General features: G+C 39.0%; 1 protein-coding gene across 1 annotated transcript in view; it reads right to left on the bottom strand.

Annotated features, from left to right (window-relative positions):
* Positions 1–13,319, bottom strand: part of abhd12 (abhydrolase domain containing 12, lysophospholipase) — a 145,767-nt gene that overhangs the window by 111,938 nt on the left and 20,510 nt on the right. Inside the window, exons 3-4 of the mRNA XM_072581299.1 lie at positions 11,317–11,438; positions 9,375–9,480 (exon numbers count right to left, since the gene is read on the bottom strand). Of these exons, the coding sequence (XP_072437400.1) occupies positions 9,375–9,480; positions 11,317–11,438 (228 nt within the window). The remainder of the gene's footprint in view (positions 1–9,374; positions 9,481–11,316; positions 11,439–13,319) is intronic.

Here is a 13,319-nt window from a genome sequence, read left to right as displayed (position 1 = left end):
AACTTTCCAAAATGTTTTAGAGTCAATAAAGTACTTAAAACTTATCACTGTTGTAATGTAGCAAACTTAGATAATGTGTGTTAGAGATGATAGTTGAGGAGCACACCCTGAACCCAGAACCATTTGACTCAGAAGCAAGAGTGCTGCCAATGAATCACACTGACCATACAAAGAAGCAATTTAATAAGGGGACAAGTCAACCTTCGTTTTCACGCATCTCCTAGTAGCCTCAGTCAAGAGTAGCAGAGATAAAAATCTTGACACAGGTCTACTGTTTAATCTCTCAAGAAAGGAAAGATGCACTTTGCTGGGAAAATGGAGAAAAGGAGAAGAAAAATAAAGAGTTCCTCACTGTACATTTTATACAAGCAGCCTGCAAAACATACATACCTATTCTAGTTCTGTTATTAACTTAATTGACACGCAAGGTAGACATTCTTGCCTCTTATCCAGACAGCGTTCCTGACCAGAGTTCAGCTGAGATCTCCTGACTGATGTAATGATTGTCACTAAAATAGTAGTTGTGGGTTGGTCGCAAATTTAGGTAGTTTTCTAAATCAAAATTAAATAGGAAATGGAAGATAAGAACTAACTATAACATTTCATATGAAGTCACTAATTGTCAGAAGTTTCAAATAAACTTTAATATCCAGTTTAAATTGAAGAAAATTGCATAATAGAAAATAGTAACAAAATCTTACAGTTTCATCTATTTAAAACCCATCAGAAAAGTCGTCCACAAATGTTGCAACCTTAACAAGTTTTAAAATTCATGTCGACTACAGTCAAATATTACACAATTTGCTGAAACATTCTTATTGCAAAGTTTATCATAATAAATTGCAGTTATTTTCAAAATGTCATCCTTGGGTTTAAATCAAATGGTGAGAAGTGTGACATCAGGTCTCATGATCGAGTCAGATTACTCTGGTTTTGACAAAATACTTTAAAAATGAATCATATTTTTAGGATGCAATCTTATTGGGACCACAGCATTTACTGCACATTCCTTGATGCCCGAAGATGGCAGTGGTGGCAGTAGCAAGACGGCCTTTTTAAACCATTTCAATACAACGAAGTTGCATGCTAGTTGCTTCAATATTTCCATTTGGTTGACTCATCGGTTAAGTCACAGACAGACCAGACACGGATAGGTTTCCTCCCTTATAGGAAAATTAGTGAACCAGTTGAGTTCATGTGAAACAGTTTCATTATCATAATGCAGATCGGGGAAAAAATATAAATAGGCTTTCTTTCCAGAAGGATATTTATAAAATGTTTAATGTTAAAATTATAACGACAACCGATCTTCCAAAATATGGGATTTTGCTATTATAAAATAGTTAGAAACATCTAATTTAACAATACGAGTGCTTAGGTGACAAAGTCTGATATTTACTGTAATAAAGTCAGTATGAGGAAAACCTAAGATTTTTAATATAGGAATATCTTAAGAGCTTAGAATGACGGTTTTACAGCAGAGAAGAAACAACTCCGAAGAACGTATTGGACAGTTTGTCAAACTGTGGTAACGTTCAATGGTAGTTAGAAAGATTGGCAAAGTTTAGGTTTTTGGAGAAGAGTGTCGCCTAAGAAGTAATTCTAAAGTTACATCTAGCATCAGGGAGTTTACAGAATTATTAGAAACAATATTCATTTATGGGATGTAGGCATCACTGGTTAGACCAGCATTTGTTGCCCATTCTTAATTGCCCAGAGGACTGTTAAGAGTCAGCCACATTGTTGTGGGTCTGTAATCACATGTAGGCCAGTAATGAATAGCAGATTTCCTTCCCTGGAAAGGACATTAGTGACGTGATTTTATGACAATCAACATGGTCACCATTAGACTATCTTTTTTACTCCATTCAAATTTACCTTCTGCCATGGTGGAATTCAGAACACTAGCCTACGGTTCTGGATTAGACGTTCAATGACATTACCACTACAACACCAATGTTTAATGCAGGTACTGCTTATAGCTTTGATTCACTTTAAAAAAGATTGCTAGCTTTAATCTCAGACTTAACATGTCAGAAGAGCAATGGTCAGGTTCTTTGGAGCATATCCTCATCTGAAAAATACTTTCTTTTTACAGAATGTTCACAGCAAATGCAGCAGCCAATTGGGTCAGCTATTCCCTATTTGTTGCAAGAGCATATCAACTCGTTTCACTTCCTTCTCTTTTCCTCATAACTTGGCAATTTTTTAAATAGTCAGATAACCACCCAATTCCCTTGTGAAAGTGACAATTGAATCCACCCCACCATACTCGTGCAATCTGTTCTAGATACTTGATGCATTAAAAAAAGGTTCTTCATATTGCCTTTGGTTCTTTTTACTGTCACCATTGATTTGGTCTCTCTTAGCACCTGACACTTCCAATAATGGGAACGCTTTCAATTTAGTCTCTCCAGTTTCTCGTATTTTAAAAGTCTCTATCAAATCTTAACTTTCTTTTCATAAAACAGCCCAAATCTATTGATCTACTGTTCATAGCTCCTTGAAAGTGGAGTTGCAGGTAGATAGGACAGTGAAGGTGTTTGGTATGCTTGCCTTTATTGGTCAGAGCATTGAGTATAGGATTTGGGAGGTCGTGTTGCAGCTGTACAGGGCATTGGTTAGGCGACGTCTGGAATATTGTACGCAACTCTGGTCTCCCTCCTGTAGGAAGGATGTTGTGAAATTTGAAAGGGTTCAGAAAAGATTTACAAGGATGCTGCAAAGGTTAGAGGGTTGGAGCAATAAGGTGTGATTGAATAGGCTGGGGCTGTTTTCCCTGGAGTTGAGAATGGGGTGCTGGAAAAGCACAGCAGGTCAGGCAGCATCCGAGGAGCAGGATAACAGATGTTTCGGGCAAGAGCCCTTCATCAGGAATGATGCTTTCTTTAGAGGAGAGGAGGCTGAGGGATGACCTTACAGAGGTTTATCAAGTGAGGAGCGTGCATAGGGTAAATAAGCAAGGTCTTTTCCATGGAGTGGGGGCATCCAAAACTAGAGGACGTGTGTGTAAGGTGAGAAAGGAAAGATTTAAAAAGGAACCTGAGGGGCAGCTTTTTCCACACAGAGGCATGTGGTGCGTTATGGAATGAGCTGCCAGAGGAAATGGAGGAGGCTGAGACACTTAAAACAAGGCATCTGAATGGGTATATTAATAGAAAGGGTTTAAGAGGGATATGGACCAAGTGCTGGCAAATGGGACTAGGTTAATTTACAATATCTGGTCAGCATGGACGAATTGGACCAAAGAGTCTGTTTCTGTGCTGTACATTTCTATGACCTACTCAGAGTCCCTCGACTGTGGAAACAGAATCTTTTCTGCCTTTTCTCTAAGGCTTTTGCATTGTTCCCAATGTGTGGAAGCTATAATTGGACAGCATACTTGAGATGAGGCTGTTTTATAAAGGTTTACCATCACTTTCTCATGGTATTTTATGCATTTTATTATAAATTTTAGTACCACATACACCTTATTATTCACTTTCTCAGATATGTCCTGTCACCTTCAACAGTTTTCACAGAAATACCCATCGGTCACTCTGCACCAGCTCTTAACAATTGTATTATTAAATTAGTTTGTATTGTTGCTCCTCAAAACTTCCTACCAATATGCTTTACTTTACACTATTAAATAGTAACAGCTTTATGGTTGCCCATTCCACCAACCTATCCATGCCCTTTTTCAAGCTGATTACTCTCCTTCTCAGTTCACAACTTGCAAGTCTTGTGCCCAACTAGAATACAGACCCATTTGACTTAGAAGCAAGAGTGCTGTGAGCTACAACTGACAATACAAAGAAGCAATTTAATTAGAGGACAAGTCAACCTTCATTTTCACTCATCTCCTAGCAGGCCAAGTCAGAGTTGCAGAGGTAAAAATACTGACATGTCCTCTGTTTAACTGCTCAAGGAAGGAATAATCCTGGAAGTGGAAAAAAAAAATGGAGAAAATGAGGATAAAAATAGAGTTTCTCTCAGTGTACATTTTACACAACTAACCTGCAAACATACATACCTATGTTAATCCTATTATTTATAATTGATGCTCAGACTTCAAGCAAATTTCAAAATTGTGCGCTTTATACCAAAATCACACTACCTTACATAAAAAAGTCTGAACTGATGGCCAGACTTCTCTGACCTCTGATTCATGACAGCCCATAAACCGACAGCCATACTCAGGCAACAACTCGCCAGAACAAAAAACCCTTTACCAATCATGTGCAAGACTAACGTAACTTACAGGATTCATGCAGAAACTACACTAAACAGTATATAGAGCAAACAAGAAGACAACTAGCAATCTGCATCCACAAATACCAACTAGCCATTAAACATCAGGCCAGCTGTCCTTAGTAGCCATACACACATGACAAGGACCACAGATTCACCTGGGACAACACAATGATCATAGGACAACCACAGAATTTCTAGAAGCATGGCACTCAGCTACAGACTCCATCAACAAGCACACAGACCCAATATACTGGCAACTACAATGAACAACTGGAACCAGCAACCAAAAGCGGCAGAAAATGAACCAATAAAATTCCAGAAGACACAAGCGCTTCACAGGAGGCTCCAATCACTGAAGATGACACCTAGACAGGGGACTAAACATCTGCAAATAAACTTCCCAGCTTGGCGAACATACCCACAACCAGGATAGACTTTGACTGACAATGACCAGGGATAGCATTATTGAAAGAATGGAAGGTTCTGCATTCAACCAAAATGAGGGAGAATAAATTCAGTATTTGAGCACAACAATCAGAGCTGGATACTCCATTGTAGTACTGAAGGGGCACTGCACTGACAAGGGGCAGTTTATAAAGACCTGAATGACATGGGCTATCGCAACTAATGTGATGGGCCGAGCCACACTCCTTGTGTGAGCCTCTCTCAAGAGTCAGCAGCAGCTCACTACATCTTTTAACTACGTTCTAGGTGTAAGATAAGCCTCACACTAGGGAGCAGTAAGTTGGATTTGAAGGGGATTATTGATTGTTAACGATCTTATCTATTGCAAAGTTAGAGAAAAAAAAATAACACCAGGTTATGGTTCAACAGGTTTATTTGGAAGCACTTGCTTTTGGAGCACTGCTCCTTTATCACCTGTATACTCCACAACTACCTGAAGGAGCAGCGCTGTGAAAGCTATTGCTTCCAAATAAGCCTGTTAGACCATAACCTTGAGTTCTGTGATTTTTAAACTTTGTACACCCCAGTCCAACACCAACACCTCCAAATCATATCTATCGTAATCTCACCTTACTAATATGCAACTTCTAATTCAATTAACCATTGTGAGCAAACCATACACCAAAACATTGTGTCATGTAAGACAGTGTGGGTACCTCATGACTCTAGCTTGCTACTTACTCCAAACGTTGGACACCAGGAACTAACATCTCTGGAGGCAGAGATTTGGCCACAGGGACCAGCCCCAAGAATCTTATTTTGTGATATTAAGGAGTTAACTTGCTCTGCTGACCTGCATTTGGATGTTCCGAGGCTAGGGTGAGATGCCTCTGACTTACAGATAGATTGTAAGAAATTTACATAATCATCTATTATTCAGAACCATTTACATTGTCACCTCCTATTATTTACATTTTCATCCCCTATTCAGAAATCAATAAAAGTATTACAGTTGGAATTTGACTACTCCCTGTCATTAAAAAATGATTTGCAACAGATTTGATCATTGAGGGGTGATTTACATTATATTGTTTCCGGAGATGATCAGGTCATTGCATTGCGGCTTGAATGGCATGTGACTGGGGGTTGTCTTGGGGGCATCACTGTGACATAAATACTTTGTATAAAGGAAGGACTGTTTCCTTTGTTCAGAGAGAGCTTTGACATGACTCTGCCAAGCCCTGTTTTAAAAGTTCTTCCAGAAAGTTTATACCACACCGTGCTTGATAAAATTTGGTTGTTGTTCACAGAAGCTGGCACGTTGCAGCTGCATCAAGTGTGTAAGAATCTCAAGAAAAAAAAGAACATAAACCTAACAATGTCATATAAATTCACTTTCAGTATGCTTCTGCACTTTCACACTGCACCTTGGTGTGCAATGGCTACTATATATTATTGTAATGCTGAAGCAAGGACACTTAGCACTCAGGGACACAAACCCAGCTCATGGATTAGGACAGGCTACATCTCCAGGCTGCTCACTGACTCTCATTGTAGTCACTTACTCTTAGCCTACTTGGATTCTCACAGCATCCCTGCTTTGCCTGGCCCTTCACCTAGAGATTCCAGTTTCATGGTACTGCTGCATTGCTATGCTATTTAGCACAGACAAAGCCAGGAAGCTTGCCACATTACCAACATTCCTCAGCCAAGTCAAGGATAGCGTCAAATATCAGTCCAAGGTCTTAGATTTGGTCAGTTGCGCAGGGTAGTGAGAGAGAAGATCCTCTCATTAGGGGTTAGGAGCCAAATGTCAGGCATTACCCTGTTTTCTTCCAGTTCTATGGTGGACTGAAATAGGGAGGCATTAAGGGAAATTAAGCTGGATGGCACAGCTGTTAGTATTAGTGTAGGTGGGAAGGTATCCTGAACAAGTGAGCAGGCAGCGCAGACAGCATGCAGGATCAATGTTGTTGGAATTCTAATAGATGATAGCAGTGAGGGAAGAGATTGCAATAATATTTGAAAGGAGGTGCAATAGAGCTGCTTCTTGTGTCAGAACTAATATTTTCCTTTAAGAGAATGCCAGAAATACAATTACCTGGTCGTTATCACATGGGAACCTGCCATGTTCAAATGGCTGCTGCTCACTTCAAAAGTATTCAATGCACTGATTTCCAACAACTGTCTGAAATGCTACTGAAAATGTAAGACTTCCCATCTTTTGAAATTAAACAGCTTAAAAGCTTATTTAAGGAAGATATACACAATAGAAGAACAATGGAGGCATGGTGGCTCAGTGGTTAGCACTGCAGCCTCACAGTGCCAGGAACCCGGGTTCAATTCCCACCTCGGGCGACTGTTTGTGTCGAGTTTGCACATTCTCCCAGTGTCTGGGAGGGCTTCCTCTGTGTGCTCTGGTTTCCTCCCACAATCTAAAGATGTGCAGGTCAGGTGAATTGGCCATGCTAAGTTGCCCATAGTGTTAGGTGCATTAATAAATGTAGGGTGGGGGAGTGGTTCATGGTGGGTTGCTCTTTGGAGGGTCGAGCTGAAGGGCCGGTTTCCATACTGTTGGGAATCTAATGCATGGAACTGGGGTGTAAAGTTAACTAGAACATTAAAAAGCATTGAGTGGGTGCTGTCAACACTTCATCTTACAAAACCAAAAGGTGGTGTAGAAGGTTGCAGTTATAATAGCTCTTTGAAAGAACTTACCACACAGCTGTACTTCCCAGTTCTTAACAGCCATGAAATTTTGTTTCACTTTAAACTAAGAATTTATTTCCTTCTATTGTTATGGAATTTATGTAACATGATGTTATCAAGTTTTATTTCTTTGTACAAAGGTCTGGTGGCTTGACATCAATTTCTATTAAATTGATGAACAAAGAGACCATGGAGTGCAGGTTCATAGCTCCTTGAAAGTGGAGTTGCAGGTAGATAGGATCATGAAGGCGGCGTTTGGTATGCTTTCCTTTATTGGTCAGAGTACGGAGTACAGGAGTTGGGAGGTCATGTTGCGGTTGTCCAGGACATTGGTTAGGCCACTGTTGGAATATTGCATGCAATTCTGGTCTCCTTCCTCTCGGAAAGATGTGGTGAAACTTGAAAGGGTTCAGAAAAGATTGACAAGGATGTTGCCAAGATTGGAGGACTTGAGCTATAGGGAGAGGTTGAACAGGGTGGGGTGGTTTTCCCTGGAGCGTCGGAGGCTGAGGGGTGACCTTACAGAGGTTTACAAAATTATGAGGGGCATGGTTAGGACAAATAGACAAAGTTTTTTCCCTGGGGTCGGGGAGTCCAGGGCTAGAGGGCATAGGTTTAGGGTGAGAGAGGAAAGATATAAAAGAGACCTAAGGGGCAACTTTTTCATGCAGAGGCTGGTGTGTGTACAGAATGAGCTGCCAGAGGAAGTGGTGGCTGGTACAATTGCGGCATTTAAGAGGCATTTGGATGGGTACATGAATAGGAAGGGTTGGGATATCTGGTCGGCATGGACGGGTTGGACCAAATGGTCTATTTCCATGCTATACATCTCTATGGCTCTATGACATCTAACACTGGATGCAAGCTCCCTCCTTAACCATTTTTGCTTGTCTCTTGATTATTAACAAAGTTTCCCAAATAACGGTGAGCAAATTGACTAGGCATTTCTTTTCAAATTAAAAATAGCAGCAAAATTAGATGTGTTTTAAATAAAAGACATGCAAAAGCAAGTACTGAGAATGCTGGAGAAACTCAACAGGTCTGATATCTGTGGAGAATGCAATAGTTAACGTTTTTAGGCCTGATATAACCCTTCATCAAGTCAACTTTAAATTAACTGTCCTCTAATTAACTGTTTAAACAAGTTGACAGGAAGAGCAGGAATGCAAACAGTAATGAGAACGGGAACAATAGTTGCAAGCTCAGGATATGCCAAACAATAGGTTATGCACAATATCACTTCAAGGAAGTGACAGTAGATGTCTAGTTAGATGACTAAATGCTACATGAAATAAGTAGGCTTTACAGTGTCTTAAAAGGAGAAAAGGGAAGTATAGAATCTGAAAAATATAGGGGATGTAATAGAAGTTAGGACTGAGACAACTGAGTGTGAAGACCAGTGATGAAGCAAATAAAATCAGGTTTGCAGAAAAAATACAGATTTAAAGGAGTGCAGTTATCTTGGAGGATTTGTAGGAGCAGGAGGAGATTAGAGATAGAAAGGAACAAGACCACGGATCATTCTTAAAATTAAAATATTGCTTGACTGGAAGGCAGTTAACAACCAACTACGTATGAGGTGCAGTCACGATTGTAATGGAATGCTATATTTTAAAGATGGCATGCAAATCCAAATTGCTGGTGCTGTAACATAGAAAACTCAGTCAATTCATACACACAAGTCTCCCACAACAGCAACATGAACATATAATTTGTTTCAGTGATGTTGATTCAGGGAGAAGTCTACTGTTCTCCTTCAAAATAATACCTTGGGAACTTTTAATGTTCCACCTGAAGAGGCATGTGTGTAACCTGAAAAACAGCATAGGCAGCACTCTGTCTGTTCTGCACTAGAGCGTCAGCCTATTTTATGCTCTAGTCCATGTAACAGACAACCAGCTGTACCAAAACATTAATAAAGCAAAACAACAAAAATATACACCACTAGGAACCCACATCAGGTCTGTCAACAACTGTGAAATTAAGACAATGGTTTTTTTTTTAACCAGTCTCTGTTCACTTACCAAGCACCAATGGTAATTGTCTCTTCGGGTTTAAGATAAAAATTCCATGTATGGTTCAACCCTTGGTCCTGTGGCCTCTTCAAGTCAATGAAATATGGTAGCCGCACTACAAAAAAAAAAGGTGTCAATAAAAATTTTAGAGCTTTCAAATGATTAAGACTACAAACCAATTACATAGAATAAATTCAAATCTATAATAATTTGTTTTTAATCGTAAACTGCAATCCCATCAAAATCTTGACCAATGCACTTTGCGCAGAAAATAGCCAATTAATTTACTGATAAATCATTTTTTTCCTCAAAAGATATAGGAAATACTAATTTGTACACTAATATTTAAATATAAAAACCACTCCATTAAAAATTTATAGTAATAAAGATATCAAAATTTTGGCCACTAAAATTTAAAAATGTTTTATTCTGTTCATAAAGTTGTTTGCAGTTAACTTGGAAAGATATTTGCTGGAAAACAAAAACAGCATTTTCATTATCTGAAAGCCTACATAAGCCTGCAGCTTGGAACCCCGTTAAACCATTCCCTAAATTATAATCATTTTTAGTACTATTTTGTTTGCTTACATTCTGTTGGGGGGGCCTATGCTGTTACTAGGATATGGTTCAAAGAGCAGTTGGCTCCCTTGTACCTTACGGCTATTGTTCAACCGTGAAACTTTATTAGGCAAAAGTGAGGACTGCGGAAGCTGGAAACCAGAGTTTAGATCAGAGTGGTGCTGGAAAAGCACAGCAGGTCAGGCAGCATCTGAGAAGCAGGAAAACCGATGTTTTGGGTAAAAGCCCTTCATCAGGAATAGAGGCAGGAAGCCTCCAGAGTGGAGAGATTCTTTATTGCCAAGTATCAGTTAATTATTCAGTTACAGGGGTGGGACGGGGTGCACTACAGAAATCCTAGTCTCAAACTCTTGTTGTTTATCAATAGATTAACCATAGAGCATTATAGACAGCTGCTGGTTTGCTGATGGCAGTTAATTAAGCCTGGGCCACTGAAAATGTGGGGTCTTCCTCGTTTGCATGGCTCAGAGCTAAATAAATAAGCCCCTTACATAATACTTCAAAAGCAAAACAAACATTTCAAATAACCCTAAACAGCTGTGTAAATTTTGTACTGATGAATAAAGAAATTAATTCCTTTGCTGCAAAATCCCAAGCAATGAAATAGATAAGCAAACACAAGTTATTAATGGATCAATATGAATGCACGTTTCCAAAAGATGCATGTGTTTAGGTTAAATTAAGTGACATGTGAAGTTTCTATCCACTAGTGAAGTACTTGCAATTTGGAGCAGTGGACTCTCAGGGCAGGGTGGAAGATAGTAAGTAGCCTAACTTGCTTTAAAGTAGTTATATTTGTCATGGGATCCACCTAAATTATATATAGATGTTAAACCACCAGCTATTTCATAGACACTGTATACTTGTCACAAACTCTTCAATAGGCATCATGCAATATTCTGAGAAAACAGGCACTTAAACATGTTGAGATATTTTGAACACAGAATAAGAGTTTTCCTGAAAAAAACTAGCTTTAGAAGCCTGTGGATATGAGCAGCCACCAATGGAACAGCAGAGAAGAAGGGACAAAAAAAGGATTTCAAGATGTAAAATTCTGAGCTCAATAACTTTTGTGAGAAAAAGAGGAATTTGATTATCTAATTGAAGAGTGGACCAGACATATAGGACTCTCTAATCTACTGTAATTAAGCAAGCAAATGAACTGTATCATTGAGCCAAACTCTTTTGGAGGGGGTGAACAAAAACATGGTCAAAGACATGTTGCAAATTAAAGGAGTACATATAGGTGGTGAATCAGATTGATCTGCTGGAAATTTCTAGGGCTCTGGTTCTAAATGCATGATGGCATGCCAAAGGCTTTGTGAATGACAAACAGGTGCAGTTAATCCAATTCACTGGAATTGCTACTCACCAAAATTTAAGAAGACCAGCTTGGCTTGAATAGCTGGGCATATTTTTACTATGAAAGGAATGCATATGTACACGGCTAACAACCACACTGCTAGTTTCTTGAATCTGGAAAGCCAAGAATTCCTAAAATGTGGAAGCAAAAGAAAAAAAAAGTCACTCTACAAAAAAAAAGAGATGAAACATTGTATTCATCACAAATAGTGAAGTGAAACTCTATGTTCATACTTGAATCCTTAATTTTACATTGCGTATAATCAATAAAAAACAAAAAAGATGCAAGAAAAATGTATTTTAACATCTCAAATTCATACTGAAAAGTTCCATAAAATGAATGCTATTACCTTTCCTTAAAGAAATTCTGTCAACATGAACTTGTTTATCTTGCAAACTGAATTCTAGCACAATTGCCAGTTATAGTTTAAATTATGATGACTTGTTTCATTTGCAGAAAATTTATCAAATGCTCACAAAATTAAATTGGATAATTATCTTCAAACTTTGGTTACTTGCAGCATAGCTTCCCAAAATATCAGCTCAAAATATGTAACAAATGTTACAAAGCCATACACTATTTGGTGTGGGCACCCTTCATCAATCCTAGATTTGTGCTACAATCAGCTCAGTGTTCCTTGGATAGAGATTGTTTAAAAAAATAATAATTTTGCAGCTCTCCCTTGATAAACATGCATGTAGGTATGGTGAGGCTGGTATGGGATTTGGAGCAGCCAGATGCTGGATTCATTATACTAAATTTGAAAAAAAAAAGCTGAATTAATCTGAGTAAGGAATCTAATATCTTAGATTGGAGATAAAGTCAATTGACATTTAGTTAGTTGAATTCTCTCCATATCCTTTTCAGTTGGTAACTTTTAGGCATTCTGAACCAGATAGCATAAATTGTTAAAATCATGCATGTCTTACTTACAGTCCAGTGTATTTACATAGCCTTTTTCTTAAAAAACATTAAATCCAAATCCAAATCCAAAACATTAAATTCTGCCTGCTGCAATGTTTCACCAGACCTTCAACTGTATCCCAAAGAGTAGGTCATTCAGCCCATTGAATCTAGTCCCCCATTCAATATGATCATGGCCGATCTAATTATGGCCTTAATTCCATTTTCCTACCTACCATCTCCATCTCTCCATTTCCTCAACTCCATTCTCGATTAAAAATACGTCCAATTCAGCCTTGAATAAAGACCATAAGAGATTCGTCCTCTCCGGTAAAATGGGAAGCTTGTTATTTTTTTAACTTTGACACCAATTCTAAATTCACACATGAGGGGAAACCATTGATGTTTTTTTAAAAAGATTTATTCAATCATGTTTAATTTAGATAAACGTGAGGTGCTGCACTTTGGGAAAGCAAATCTTAGCAGGATTTATACACTTAATGGTAGGGCCCTGGGGAGTGTTGCTGAACAAAGACCTTGAAGTGCAGGTTCAGAGCTCCTTGAAAGTGGATTCACAAGTAGATAATGAAGGTGTTTGGTATGCTTTCCTTTATGGGTGACACTATGGAGTACAGAGGTTGGGAGATCATGTTGCGGCTATACAAGACATTGGTTAGGCCACTTTTGGAATATTGCATGCAATTCTGGTCTCCATCCTATGGAAAGATGCTGTGATGCTTGCAAGGGTTCAGAAAAGATCAACAAGGATGTTGCCAGGGCTGGAGGATTTGAGGTATGGGGAGAAGTTGAATAGGCTGGGGCTGTTTTCCCTGGAGTGTCAGAGGCTGAGGGGTGACCTTATAGAGGTATATAAGGTCAGGAGGGGCATAGGATAGGACAGGATAGGATAGGGTAGGGTAGGGTAGGGTAGGATAAATAAACAAAGTCTTTTCCCTGGGGTGGGAGAGTCCAGAACTAGAAGGCATTGTTTTTGGGTGAGAGGAGAAAGATATAAAAGAGACCTAATGATTTTGACAACCTCTAAGGTCACCCCTCAGCCTCCAACACTCCAGGGAAAACAGCCCCAGACTGTTCAGCCTCTCTCTCTC

The sequence above is a fragment of the Chiloscyllium punctatum genome, chromosome 11 (assembly GCF_047496795.1).
Source record: "Chiloscyllium punctatum isolate Juve2018m chromosome 11, sChiPun1.3, whole genome shotgun sequence".
NCBI lineage: Eukaryota > Metazoa > Chordata > Chondrichthyes > Orectolobiformes > Hemiscylliidae > Chiloscyllium > Chiloscyllium punctatum.
The sequence above is the reverse complement of the archived record's forward strand: the minus strand, read 5'-3'. Positions and strand labels throughout refer to the sequence as shown.